At 47.4% G+C, this 14,635-nt stretch overlaps 1 protein-coding gene across 8 annotated transcripts in view; it reads right to left on the bottom strand.

Annotated features, from left to right (window-relative positions):
- TAF5L (TATA-box binding protein associated factor 5 like) overlaps positions 1 to 14,635 on the bottom strand; it is a 315,508-nt gene that overhangs the window by 255,264 nt on the left and 45,609 nt on the right. For all 8 annotated transcript variants that reach the window (XM_083176418.1, XM_083176416.1, XM_083176415.1 and 5 more), the window contains one exon: positions 1,539 to 1,643. In XM_083176418.1, coding sequence (XP_083032544.1) covers positions 1,539 to 1,643 — 105 coding nt within the window. Of the gene's footprint in view, positions 1 to 1,538; positions 1,644 to 14,635 lie in introns of those variants that run through there.

Genomic DNA, 14,635 nt, shown 5'->3' with positions numbered 1-14,635 from the left:
GGTGGATACGGTTCCTCCCAAGCATTCAGCGGCATAATTCCAGCTTGCCACCAAAGGAGGACACTGTCAAGTGAACCGATACCACCACTCCATTCACCTCTGGTCGTGTTCGGCGGACACCGCTCCTTGGAATCTTTTGGGGTAATCCACCCCTCCCCCTCCAGTTATCATCCAATATATGAGGGGCACCCACTCAATCGGAAGCCGACCGACTGATAACTGTTCATAAACCGTATACCACTGTGAGGACTTCAATATTCACTCAGTGGACATCCAGACCTCTCACCATTTGGTAAAGTGCACTTACCTGTGATTGTTGGTTATCCTCCCCCCTACCCCACCCCACCATCTACTGTCCAATCTGGACTTATACAAATACACCCACTTTTCTCTTGTGATGTGAAGAACCTGTTTTACATGGTACCTTTAATTGTTTTTATATTGTGATTTATATTGCGATGTGATATTGGTTTAATTTTATTCAGTAAAATTTATACATTGTACCTTTCAGTGTGTGTCACCCCTTTCTTAGCGCTGCTCACATGCCTTGGCGTGATTGGTACTGTTCCACTCATGAATATGCATGACTTGTAAATCAGGTGGGAGTATCGGTTCACACCTGGTTAGTATGTCGTATTGTCATATGCAGGCTATCTATATGCATATTCTTACACTTAAATTACAGATGCTGCAACTGAATGATACATTGTATATGGTGAATACATGTGAATGGAGAAATTTCAATCTGTAACTGGATAGGTTATTTTAAAGTAAAAGATCTCCTAATTGACACATTGTTCTACATTAGTACACACTGGGAAATCTCCTGCCTGGGCAGGCAAAGACCGCATAATACATGTGGGGTCCAAAAGGATTTATTAATAACGGAGGGACCATAATTTATGGTTCGCTAGGTTTCCTTTATTATAAAAGGTAATTTTAAACATTTTAAAAAAAGATTATTGTGAGAGTGATAAGAAAAAGAGAACGGGAAAGAAGAAGAACGGAGAAATTACATCAACCCATGAAAGGCGATTGTGCAAACATGGGGACATGATGATCCATGGCTGTCACACAGGGTGTGGAAGGGATAAGTAACACTACTGCACATCTACAATAAAAAGGTACAGTGTTTCAAACATATGTTGCATGGTTGTTTTATTTTCATATAATGCATACATTCCTAAACAGATTTTTTTTTTTTATAACACCTTAATTTTAGTTTTAGTTTTATCAGGAGATAAAGTAGCCTGCAAAGTCAGTTTGGGTAGACCTGATTGGGCATGATAAAGATGAAATTGGGGTTTTGTTCAGAATTCAGGCACTACATATCAGATATTTATGGTCTACATATTTGATTAAAATACACAAACACAAAACAAAAAAAAACACACTTCATTAAACACAGGGGAGAACAGAATGTTAATTAACCTGATTTTTTTAAATAGGTTTAGATATCTCTCATGAAGCAGAAAATTTAAAAACATACATGCAAAGAAAAACATTGTGCATTTGCTTAAATTCAATAAATCACTTACCCAAAAGAAAACTGCGCAACCGTGAAAACTGTAATTCATATTGCTGTGGTTCAACCTGGCAGGGTACTGAAGACACAACACTAGCACAACTGGACTCTCCTTGCACTAAATAGAAGGTAAAAGGAAGACTACTTTAACAAAATACACTTATTTTTCCAAAATTGCATTGATCAGGCAGCCTGGTTTAATTTTGATTGCTTTTGGTAAACACATTTGCTAAATAGGACTGTGATTTAAATAAAGTAGAGTAACAAGACTAATCCATAGCCAACTTTTTAAGGTGTAAACTTATAGCATCAGGTCATGGAAACAGGTTTATTGCATTGCCTGTGGTGGATGTACCCGTTTAGCTCAACTCAAATGTATGTCCTGCCATTATCAAAGGCAGTGCACAAAGTCCAAACCTATTTCCGTAAAACATCATCATCACTGTACACCTCAACAAGTTGGCGCCCCCCCCCCCAGAAGTTACCGGTTATGCGTTAAGGAAAACACTTCAGCATGCATATGTGCAGATGTCCCCTTTGAAGATGTAAGTTTAAAAAAAACACGCGGTTCCTTAATTTGAATCAGCCCTCTTTCAAATGGTGTGCCTACATAAAACTAGACATTGACAAAATAGGATTTTAATTCCTACCGGTAAATCCTTTTCTCTGAGTCCATATGGGACACTGGGAATCGTTCATGACGATGGGAAAAAGAGGGTATCCGCAGGAGACAGGCACATACAAAACTTTACACTGGGTATACTGCTTCTCCAACCAGCCAGTTAATAGAAAACTGTGCCGAAGGAGAAGAAACGAACGGAAGAAGGAATGTGTGTAACATAACGTGTGGTGAGATTCATCCAGCATCCAGTTGACCTAAAACACCTGTTGACCTTCCAGCATGTCGACCAAATGATCCCAACACCTGCAAAGTATGCACTGGGTTAAAAAGTCTCCTTTCTGCTCTTTACTTCCTGCCTGTACCTGGTGAGATAGCCTATCATCCTCTGTGACCTGCTCATGACTTGTAAATACCGTTTCAGAGCCATTCACACTACAAATGGATTGGCTCTGAAACGGGTAGGACACTGCTTTTAACACGTTTTGAATTACAGGTATTTTAAAACCAGTAAATTCTCTCGGGACCTTTCACATTACAGCTAGAAACGTTTTACACCCATTTAAAAAATCGGCAATATACCGTGTTTTAGCTGTAATGTGAAAGGGGTATAACAAAGCTTGCTTGGCAATTACCATTTACCCTGTCTATTTAACCAGCTTGGCAATTAAATGCAATACTAACTCTGACCAGCTTCCTACTGACTATATAGTCTTGACTGATTCATGGAGTATTTTTGCAACGTGCTATTTCATGCTACATTTGTATTGTATATTGTATTTATATTTTATTTGTGAATTGTTAGAATATATGCTATTCTTTACATAAAATTTAAACCCGTACAGTGAGTCCAATGTACATTTTATTCAGCAAGGTGCACTCTTAAATTTTAGTGTCCATCTAGCAGTGCATGATGTTTAACCCATTCCTTGTTAAAAAAATTTTGTACGAATCCCACCGAAACACTTGCAGCAGCAGATTCATTTTTTACATAATTTTTAGACATTTATTATATTAATTTTACACTAAGCGCCAGAATTTGTAGTTTTGAAGGTGGTGTTTAAACCACCCCCATCCTACATACAAATACACTGTGTACGTGAGCAATCATGTGTCAATGTACTCACGTCTGCGTATGTACAGAAATAAATTATATATATATATATATATATATATATATATATATATATATATATATATATATATATATATATATATATATATATATATATATACACACACACACACACACACACATACATACATACACATATCAGGAGGGTCTGCACTCCCAATCAGGATAACAAGCAATGGCGGGGTGCTTCACTTAAGGTACCACACGTGTACCATATATAAATCCAAGGGCCAATAGCAAACAGATCAGCCGAGAGAGCACACTCCAGTATTTCAACAAAGATAATAGGATTTTAATATACCTACCGGCAAATCCTTTTCTCGTAGTCCATATGGAATACTGGGTTCAATACTATGGGGATAGAGATCCTCCGCAGGAGAGACAGGCACATAAGATCTTTCAGTGTGGGTGCACTGGCTCCGCCCCTCTATCCTCCCTCCACTAGTCAGTTAATGAAAAACTGTGCCGAAGGAGAGCAAAGTATATGAGGAGTAAGCAAGTAAATGTGGAGAGATTCATACCAGCACACAGTCACAAAAATAACAAAATAGGCGAAGAAACCTATAATAATAACCTATGGTGAAAACCGTATCTGTATATATATGCATATATGGCAACAAGCCAATATTAGAACGTCACTCGTTCAAAAAGGCAACCAGCCAATACAAGAACGTTAACCGTTCAACAAGGCAACAAGCCCAAGAAAACAAGGTATTACCTGCAGCAGAAAATTCCGCACTGAGGCGGGCGCCCAGTTTTCCATATGGACTACGAGAAAAGGATTTACTGGTAGGTATATTAAAATCCTATTTTCTCTAACGTCCATTATGGAATACTGGGGTTCAATACTATGGGGAGGTCCCAAAGCCATCAGAATGGGCGGGAACGTGCGGAGACTGCTGTAACACCGCTTGCCCGAACTGGGAATCCTCTCTGGCCAGGGCATCAAATTTGAAGAACTTTACAAACGTATGCTGCCCCGAAAAAGTAGCAGCTCTGCAAAACTGTAAGGCCGAGACTCCTCGAGAAGCCGCCCAGGAAGTCCCTACAGACTTTGTCGAATGAGCCTTCAATGGAGAATGGAATAGTTAATCCAGCCATCCCATAGGCTTATTGGATCGTGGTACATATCCAACGGGCAATAGTCTGCTTTGATGCAGGAGCACCCTTCTTCTGTGCATCGTAAAGCACAAACAGACCATCCGTCTTCCTGAATCTAGAGGTTCGCCTCACAAAGACCCTCAGGGCCTGAACAACATCCAGGGATGCCGGAAACTCTGGATGAGCCAAACTGGACGGGACCACAATCGGTTGGTTTAGATGGAAAGCCGACACAACCTTAGGCAAGTATTGCGGCCTAGTCCTCAGTTCCGCCCTGTCGCCTTGAAAAATCAAGTAAGGGCTCTTGCAAGGAAGGGCCCCAAGCCAAGGCCAGCAGGACCACAGTCTTCCATGTCAGAAACCGCAAATCTGCCTGATCTAATGGATCGAACCAAGATGACTGCAAAAAAGATAAGACTACATCCAAGTCCCATGGCGCAGTGGGCGGCACAAAAGGGGGTTGAATTCTTAACACCCCCTGAAGAAAAGTCTGGACCTCAGGTAAGGATGTCAGTTTTCTCTGAAAAAACACCGACAGGGCCGATACCTGGACCTTTAAGGACCCCAGCCGGAGCCCCAAGTCCAAACCTGCTTGCAGGAACCGCAAGAAGTTACCCAGTTTAAAATCCGCAGGTGGTAGGGCATTTCCCTCACACCAGGCCACATATCTCCTCCAAATGTGGTGATAATGGGAGGCCGTTACCAGTTTTCTGGCTTGGATCATGGTTGTTATGACCGAGGAATCCAAACCCTTGCGCCTCAGGATCTGCCGCTCAACCTCCAGGTCGTTAAACGAAGCCGAGGTAAGTCTTGGTAACCGAATGGCCCTTGAAGAAGAAAGTCTTCTCTGAGGGGCAGACGCCAAGGGTCTTCCACCAGCATGGCCTGAAGATCCCCGAAACAGGCTCGCCGAGGCCAATCTGGTGCCACCAGGATTGCCTCTGCTCCTTGGGGTCTTATTCTTTTTAACACTTTCGCCAGTAGTGGTAACGGGGGAAAGCGATATACCAGCCGGTATTCCCAAGGCCAAGTTAGTGCATCCACTGCCTCCGCACAATAATCCCTTGTCCGAGAGCAGTACCTGGTTACCTTGTGGTTTCTTCGAGAGGTCATGAGGTCTATCTGTGGAGTCCCCCACAGATCCGCAATGGCAGTGAACACCTCCTGGTGTAATTCCCATTCCCCGGGATGGAGGTCGTGGCGGCTGAGAAAATTCGCCTCCCAGTTGTCCACTCCCGGTATGAATATGGCGGACAATGCCAGAACGATTTGTTCCGCCCAAGAGATGATCCTGGCAGCTTCTCTCATGCACGGCCTGTTTATGTAGGCAACCGTAGTCGCATTGTCGGACTGCACCTACACAGCCCTGCCCTGGAGCAGAGGAGCAGCCTTCAACAGGGCTTAGTAAACCGCCTTCAATTCCAGCCTGTTGATATGGAGCTTGGCTTCCAACAGGGACCATCTGCCCTGAAGATGGACACCCTGAACCACGGCCCCCCATCCTCTCAAGCTGGCATCTGTGGTCAACAGAAGCCAATCCTGGATTTGAAAGGAATGGCCGGCCAGTAGATTTGTCGACTCCAACCACCATTGGAGCGACAGCCTTGTGGTGGCAGAGTGTGTTATCAGCCTGCACATCTGGCTGGGGCACCCCGACCACTTCGTCAGGATATCCAGCTGGAATGTCCTTGAGTGAAATCTGGCATACTGTATGGCCTCGAAGGAGGCCACCATCTTGCCCATCAGCCTCAAGCAGAGGTGAACCGACACCTGTGGGCCCGCCAACACCTCTACCACCAGTTGCTGGATTGCAGCCACCTTCTCCGGTGGAAGGAATACCTTCTGTTCTGCTGTGTCCAGGATCATGCCCAGGAACAGCATCCTTAGATTTGGGACCAGGGATGATTTCTTCAGGTTCAAAATTCACCCGTGGTCCGAGAGGATCCTCCTGGTCAGCTGAATAGCACTGCAACAGGCTCCTGCCTTGATCAGCAGGTCCAACGTGAAACAGGTGTAGTTCTAAATTGAGTGCGCGATTAAAGACACTTGTGCAGCTATGTTCAAAACCACAAATAGGTATACATCCAGCAAGATATCACAAGGACAGATATAGAAAGCAACAATGGTAGTGATTTTGAACAAAAAAGCGCTCAGTGTGTAACCAGATACAAGGAATGGTACAAAGGTTGTTATATCACCATTTAACAGCACTGTTTCCAATAGGATGCTAGCAGGATTTTGGTGAAACCTGTAAAGATAGCCTCCCTTTCACAGGATATGTGACAAGGGGGTACAATAAAGGAAAAACAGATAGTGCAGATTAACCTTTAAAACAGGGGTTTTTTAATAAAAGTCCACACTTACAGATTGTAGACAATTAAAACAGCAAAGGATTGATTCCACAGTGGCAAATACAGCTACAGGTGAAGATGTAACAAAATGCAGATCCTCTTCAAACGTCCATGACCGACCCGTCTGGAACAGGGGAATCAAAGACAAGGGATACCGCGTCACCGCCGGCTGTCAGCAAACCAGGGAATCCTCCATAAACGACACTCAACGCGTTTCAAATCAAAGCCCAGGAACAGAGCACTGTTTACACACTCAGCGCTTTTTTGTTCAAAATCACTACCTTTGTTGCTTTCTTGATCAGCAGGTCATCGAGGTACGGGAACCCGATGCTGCCGTAGAAGGGACATCATCTCCGCCATGATCTTCGTGAAGATGCGGAGCCGTGGACAGGCCGAAGGGCAACGCCCAGAACTGATAGTGTTCCCTTCCCAGCGCAAACCTCAGAAACATTTGGTGTGGGGGCAAAATGGGGACGTGTAGATAGGTGTCCTTGACGTCTATGGAAGCCAGGAACTCCCCTGGCTCGAGACTGGCGATGACCGAATGGAGGGACTCCATTCTGAATTTGAAAACCCGCAGGTGCGGGTTCAAATCCTTCAGGTTCAGAATGGGCCTCACTGACCCATCTGGCTTGGGCACCAGGGAGAGGTTTGAGTAGTGCCCCTGCCCCTGCACTGGAACCGGCAGGATTACCCTGGACTGGAGCAGTCCCTGGATTGCCCTTGTAGGAGAATCCGGTCCTCCGCTGCTGCAGGGAAGGACGACTTGAAGAACCTTCTGGGAGGCGGTCTGTCGAACTCCAGCCTACAGCCCTGCGAAATAAGAGTCCTGGCACAGAAATCTAGGCACGAGGCATCCCACACCTGGCTGAAGTACGACAGACGACCCCCCACCTCGAAAGGATCCCGTGGTGGGGAGATCCCGTCATGCTAACGGCTTGGAGGCAGCTGCAGTGGCAGCACGGTCCTGTGTGCCAGAGGGGTTAGTTTTCCTGAACTTACCCCATCCACCTCTGTTGGCATTGGACGCACCTTTGGCCCTGGAGCGGAACCGAGTCCCTCGAAAGGACTGATGGATAGGCAAGGTAAATGGACGTTTTGGCGCAGGAGGGGCTGATGGAAGAAAAGTGGACTTACCAGCCGTAGCCTTGGAGATCCAGTCAACCAGCTCACTCCCAAAAAGCCTCTGCCCTGAGAAGGGGATACTCTCCACACTGCGTTTGGAGTCCACGTCCGCCACCCACTGTCGCAGCCACAGGGCCCTCCGGGCTGAGACCGCCATTGCAGAGTTGCGAGCATTTATGGCCCCCAATTCCTTCTGGGCCTCGCATAGGACCTTTGCCGTGTCCTGAATGTGATGCAGATTTTCACCTATCTGCGCCACCGACATGTCCCCCAGCAAACCTTCCTGGATCTGGGTGGACCACGTGTGAATGGCCTTAGCTATCCAACAACTGGCCAGTACGGGACGTTGAGAGGCCCCACTAGCCGTATACATCGACTTGAGAGTGGTCTCCAGTCTCCTGTCAGCCCCGTCCTTAAGGGTGGAAACACCCTGGACTGGTAGTAACACCTTTGTAGAAAGGCATGAAACTGAGGAGGCTCCTCCCACAATTTTCTACCTGCAGGTTCAAAAGGGTACGCATTTGCGAACCTCTTTGGTAGCTGGAACCTCTTCTCAGGGTTTTTCCAGGCGTTTTTTTAAAACCCCCTTTAGTTCCGCCTGCTCTGGGAAACACACAGACTGCTTTTTCTGTGTCATAAAGAAAGAGTCACCCTCCGTGACTTCCTCCAGAGGGAGCTCTAAGACCTCCCTAATAGCTCTGATAAGAGGTTCAGGGCCATGTACTGGTGCCTGTTCTTGTACAGGCTCCTGATCCTGCAACTCCTCCCCCTCATCAAGGATGTCATCCTCATCTGTATCAGGGGCACAGCAGACAAGGGCCTTTTCTGAGGCTGGCTAGACTGGCTGGGAAAAGTGATATCCACCCTAGCTGACAGGATGGCTAAATCCTTCTGCACCCTCCGAGTCTGCTTTGTATTAGCAGCTAGCTGGGATGAGACTGAGTCTAACAGCGTTTTAATGCTGCTGGCCCATGCAGGCTCATTATCTCCCTGTGACATCCCAATATATTGTGGGGGCACACCACTAGCCAGAGGGGTAGTCCCACTAGGCTGTGGAGACTTACAGGGTTCACATGTAGCCTGTGACTGAGGCAGGGATAAACTTGGTGCTGCACACCATGCAGGTCAGTTTCTTCACCATTGTGAAGCTGGACACTCAGCCACACCACACACACACACTGATTTGTAAGTGTTCTTTGGCTGCGTGTCAAAGACTAATATCTTAACTAGCCAGTGTGGGGTAGACAGAGCTACTTTGGAAACCAGGGCTGTAACCTGAGCTCACAGATTGGAGAGAGCTGGTTCACAGTAAAACACAGTGATTCTTCAGAAAAAAAGTGCTATGCAATATTCCTATGCTAGGCAAACACAATGTAAGTGTTAATTAGTGCTATAACTTGCTGTCTCTGCAGGCAGAAAGATCCCAGATCCACCCCACCGATGAGGAGCTGTAATGGCAACCTCAGCATGCAGGAAGAAGCAGGAAGTCTTGCCCAGCAGAGCCTGGTCCCACTCTGAGCTAAGCCCCGCCCCCAAAACGGAGCTGGTGCTGTTCGCATTAAAAAGCTGGCGTTTTAAGGCTTATCTGTGTTTTATGCAAAAACCAGACAGACATTGCCATAGCCCTGGTGGTCCAGTGTCTATCTGTACCTGCCAGCAAATATATAAAAGATGGGGGGTTCGCGCGGTACCTGCGGGAGGTCCGCCGCTACTGCCACCGCCATCTTGCCGCACATAAAGTCGGGGTACCCCCTGTGGGGGACCCCGACCAGTACTCACCACTTGAAGTCTTCAGACCCTGCCAGGGGTGTGCGGCAGCTTGGAGGTCTGCTCGCCCCAGCGCAATGCTGTGCGGTGACAGAAACCTCTCTTAGGACAAAGTCCTGCAGCAGGGCAGCTCTGCGCCTGAAGAGGCCGGTGACTGACCCTTCCCCTGGCACCCTCGAAGCAGGACTGCTGCCTAGGTCTAAAAGCAGCGCCCCAAAATAACAAACTAAAACAAAATGTTGAAAAATCTCTCTGGAGCTCCCAGAATTTTTCTAAACTGACTAGTGGAGGGAGGATAGAGGGGAGGAGCCAGTGCACCAACACTGAAAGATCTTCTGTGCCTGTCTCTCCTGCAGAGGATCTCTATCCCCATACTATTGAACCCCAGTATTCCATAATGGAAAGTATACAGCATACAGTAAGTCGACGTTTCGGACTGGACACAGTCCTTTATCAAGACAGGCATTTATGCGACACAACAGCTCAGCAGCAGTGCAGGAAGAAGTGTGGTGTGCTGTGCCTGGGGCGCCCCTAATAAAGGTCACTGATGCTGCACATAATCTGCAGCTGTGTCAAACTAATCTACAACAATTAAGGGAGACTAGAAGGCTCAACAACAGACTACAGGTATGGTAGTCCAGGCACAGCACACCACACCACACTGCCTCCTGCACTGCTACTGAGCTGTTTTGTCGCATAGATGCCTGTCTTGATAAAGGACTGTGTCCAGTCCAAAACGTCGACTTACTGTATGCTGTAATGGTGATGTATTAAACCATTTATCTTTGTTGAAATACTGGAGTGTGCTCTCTCGGCTGATCTGTTTGCTATTGGCCCTTGGACACACACACACACACACACACACACACACACACATATATAAATAATGGCATGGTCGTGCCCTTATATTGAGGCTGAATCCATCAGATTTTTCCCATAGGGAACTTTTCGGATGGGGGCATGGTGTTTGAGGGACTACACCTCAAAAGTGACTGGACGTACTGAGCTGAAATTTGGCAAGTACGCATAGAATAGTCAACCGGTGCTGCATGCCAAATTTCAGGGCGAAATATTAAATAAATGAGCAATTGGGAGCGATCTAAACTTCCAGCTGTCAGTTTTTTTCTGCCACTTCAGAAATGACAACTTGTCACCCATATTAGTCTATGAGGTTTTTTTTGGGAAGGCATAACTCAGGGTTAGGGTCAGAGGAAGAATTGAGACTTGGGGTTTGTTTTATCAGGTAGATATTGTCCCAGTGTAGTGCCTTTTGGAGTTAAGGGTTCCCAGATAGGTACAGGTTTTTTTTAATTTAGTGAAACATCCCCCAATATAGAGATAGGGCATTTCAACTTGATCCGCAGGCGCAGTGTCGCCAGCAGGGGGAGTACTTAGCTAGGCTTAACTTTGGTGTACCAAGATGGCAGACATTGAAGTGATGTGAATTGCTGCGACCAGAACCTCCTGTAGGTACATGCGCTCTCCACCCCATCAGCTTCTTATCCCCCTTCCCCGTGTGTATGTATGGATGACAACCCAGCCCCGCTGCTTGTGCGGTTTCAAGTGTGGTCTATAATAGGCTCCGAGGCAGCAGCAGGAATGAATGGGAGGACCCGGCGGCAGTATATCGCCATGTCCGCCCATTCATTCCAGTTGCTGCCTCAGAGACTATTATATACCACACTTTCAGACCGCATCTGCAGTGGGGCCGGGGTGCCATCCATACTCAGCCCGGCCCTGCTCGAGAGCCCTGACGGAGACAGCAGGGGGCTCCGGCGGCAGTGTCATACAGAGCACAGCACACAAGCTGCCACTGTGACTGTGCATATCTACTTTCAGCAGCGAGCTCATCCCCCTGAACCTTGTGTCCAGACCCGGGGACTGTGCCCCCGCTGCTTGTGCGGTCTGAGTCTGGTCTATAATAGGCTCCGAGGCAGCAGCAGGAATGAATGGGAGGACGCGGCGGCAGTAAACCGCCATGTCCACCCATTCATTCCTGCTGCTGCCTCGGAGACTATTATAGACCGCACAAGCAGTGGAGCCAGGGTGCCGTCCATACACACCCCGGCCCCGCTCCCCGCTGGAGAGCACTGACGGGGACAGGAGCAGGGCTCCAGCGGCAGTGTCACACTGACAGAGCACAGCGTGCACTTGATGCAGGAAGGAGGTCAAGGAGGCAAGGAAGAGAGAGCTGCTATTGTGCATATCTATTTTCAGCAGCTCCTCCCCTGCAATTGCAATGCACAACATCCAGTCCCCGCCTCCTCGGACTCTGTTTGCTCTGCCACAGTCGGCAGATTCAACAAGGTGGGGAATATGTGTTTGGGGTGTGAGAGAGAAGACAGGCTGCACTTCAAGTGTGTGTTTGGATGGAAGCAGCTCATTGTCTGTATGGGCAATCAGTAGTCTGAATGTGTTTGTGTATGGAGAGGTAACAGTCATTAACTTGCTAATTTGCGGCTGCAGCACCCACATTGCTGGACCTATCACCTGGGAAACAGTATGCTGGGAAGAGTGTATTCTGTCCGCGGAGTACCTACACTGTGGGGGCATTTATGGTGAGATTCACACCAGCACACCACAACAAACACAACAACACTCAACTTAACTTCGTTAACCCCGTCATTGTGTTATATGAACATATAACATATAATCTCTTAAGTATATGTGGGGAGCAATCTAGTCACCAAAACTCAGAAGCTCCCTAATAGGTCAACGGACCATAAATGTACAAGAGTACAAACGCCACTGTCTTGCAATTAGCAAAAAGGCCAAAGCAAGATCACAACATGTGCAATCAGAGCACCGCAATGAGGCGGGCGCTCAGTACCCCATATGATTCAGTGAAAAGGATTTACCGGTAGGTATTAAAATTCTATTTTCACTATCATTCATTATGGGGTACTGAGTTCTTATAACCTTGGGGAGGTCCCAAAGCTTCCAGAAAGGGCGGGAACGTGCAGAGCCTGTTGCAACACCGCCTGCCCAAACTGGGTATCATCCCTGGCCACAGTGTCAAATTTCTAAAATTTGACGAAGGTATGTTGACCTGACCAGGTGGCAGCTCAACATAGCTGCAATGCTGACACACCCCGAGCAGCCGCCCAGGATGCGCCCACGGCTCTAGTGGAGTGGGCTCTCACAGAGGCCGGAATAGTCAAATGGGCTGCCACATATGCTTGCTGTATAGTGGAACGTATCCATCTAGCAATTGATTGTTTCGATGCTGGGCAGCCTTTCTTGTGTGCGTCATCCAGCACAAAAAGACACTCTGTCTTACGGACCCGTGATGTTCTATTAACATAGATCTGCAAGATCCTAACCACATAAAGTGACTCAGTGATATCTTGATGTCCTGACCAAGAAGGCACCACAATCCGCTGGTTCATATGGAACGCCGAAACCACCTTAGGCAGGGACTGCTGTCTTGTCCGAAGTTCCGCCCTGTCCTGATGGAAAATCAGGTATGGACTTTTACAAGATAGAGCGCTCTGAAACTCTTCTGGCCGAAGCCAGAGCCAGTAGCGTCACCGTCTTCCAGGTGAGATAATTCACGTTAATGGTATCCACTGGTTCAAACCAGGATGACTGAAGGTATTTCAGGACTATATCAAGATTCCAAGGTGCCGCCAGCACTACAAATGGAGGCTGTATTCTCAAGACTCCTTGCAAGAAGGTCTGGACTTCAGGATAAACCGCTAACTTTTTCTGAAAAAGGATAGAGAGGGCCGACACTTGAACTTTTAAGGACCCCATCAAGGCCCACCTGCAAAAAATGCAGAAAGCGGTCCAATTTAACATCCGCTGGCGGGAAATTTATGTGCTCGCACCAAGACACATATCTTCGCCAAATCTTATGATAGTGCGATGCCGTCACTGCCTTCCTGGCCCGGGTCATGGTGTTTATGACCGAGGATGAAATCCTTTAGAGCTAAGCTCAACCTCCAGGCCATTAAACGTAGACGCCCTAAGTCCTGACAGATGAAGGGGCCTTGTAACAGAAGGTCTCTTCTTAGAGGCAGCCTCAACGGTTCTTCTACCAGCATGTTTTGTAGGACTTGCGTACCATGCTCTCTAGGGCCAATCCGGTGCCATTAGGATAGCCTGCACCCCTTGATGTCTGATCTTCTGCAACACTCTACCCAGGAGGGGGAAGGGGCGGGAACAGGTACACCAGTTCCTATGACCACTGCGTGGTCAGAGCATCTGACGCCTCTGCTTCAGGATCCCTTGTCCCTGAGCAATACCTTTCCACCTTGTGGTTGGCCCTTGAGGCCATCAAGTCTATCTGCGGGAGCCCCCACAGATCTACGATGCTTCCTAACACCTGAGGATGTAATCCCCATTCCCTGGGGTGAAGGTCGTGACGACTGAGAAAGTCCGCCTCCCAGTTGACCACCCCGGGTATGAAAATGGCAGAGATAGCCACTGCATGCCTTTCTGTCCAAGTCAAAATCTTGGACACTTCTCTCATGCATGCACTGCTCTTCGTACCTCCTAGGCGGTTTACATAAGCAACCGTCGTTGCATTGTCCGACTGGACTTGTATCGCCTGTTGTTCCAGGAGGCAGTGAGCCTCCAGAAGAGCATAGCAGACAGCTCTCAACTCCAGTAAATTGATGTGGAGCTTTAATTCCCACAATGTCCATAGTCCTTGACAGGACCTGACCTGAGTCACCGCTCCCCAACCTAACAGACCTATGTCCGTTGTTAGGAAGATCCATCTTGAATCCCAATTCTCCTTCCTGCAAGTAGGTTTGGAGCATGTGTCTACCCCAGGAGCGATTGTCGGGCCTGATGTGACAAGAATATGTTCTTGTGTATCTGGAGAAGCGACCCTAACCACCTGGACAGTAAATCTAGTTGGAACACTCTGGAGTGGAACCGACCAAACTGGATCGCCTTGAGAGTAAACACAATATTTTTCAGAAGTTGGAAACTGATATCTGAGGTTTTTCCAGAATCTCGGAGACCAGAGTCTGAATGGCCCACGCCTTCACCTGAATCAGAAA

This window comes from Crinia signifera, chromosome 3 (genome assembly GCF_055691185.1).
Source record: "Crinia signifera chromosome 3, ASM5569118v1, whole genome shotgun sequence".
Taxonomy (NCBI): Eukaryota; Metazoa; Chordata; class Amphibia; order Anura; family Myobatrachidae; genus Crinia; species Crinia signifera.
The sequence above is the reverse complement of the archived record's forward strand: the minus strand, read 5'-3'. Positions and strand labels throughout refer to the sequence as shown.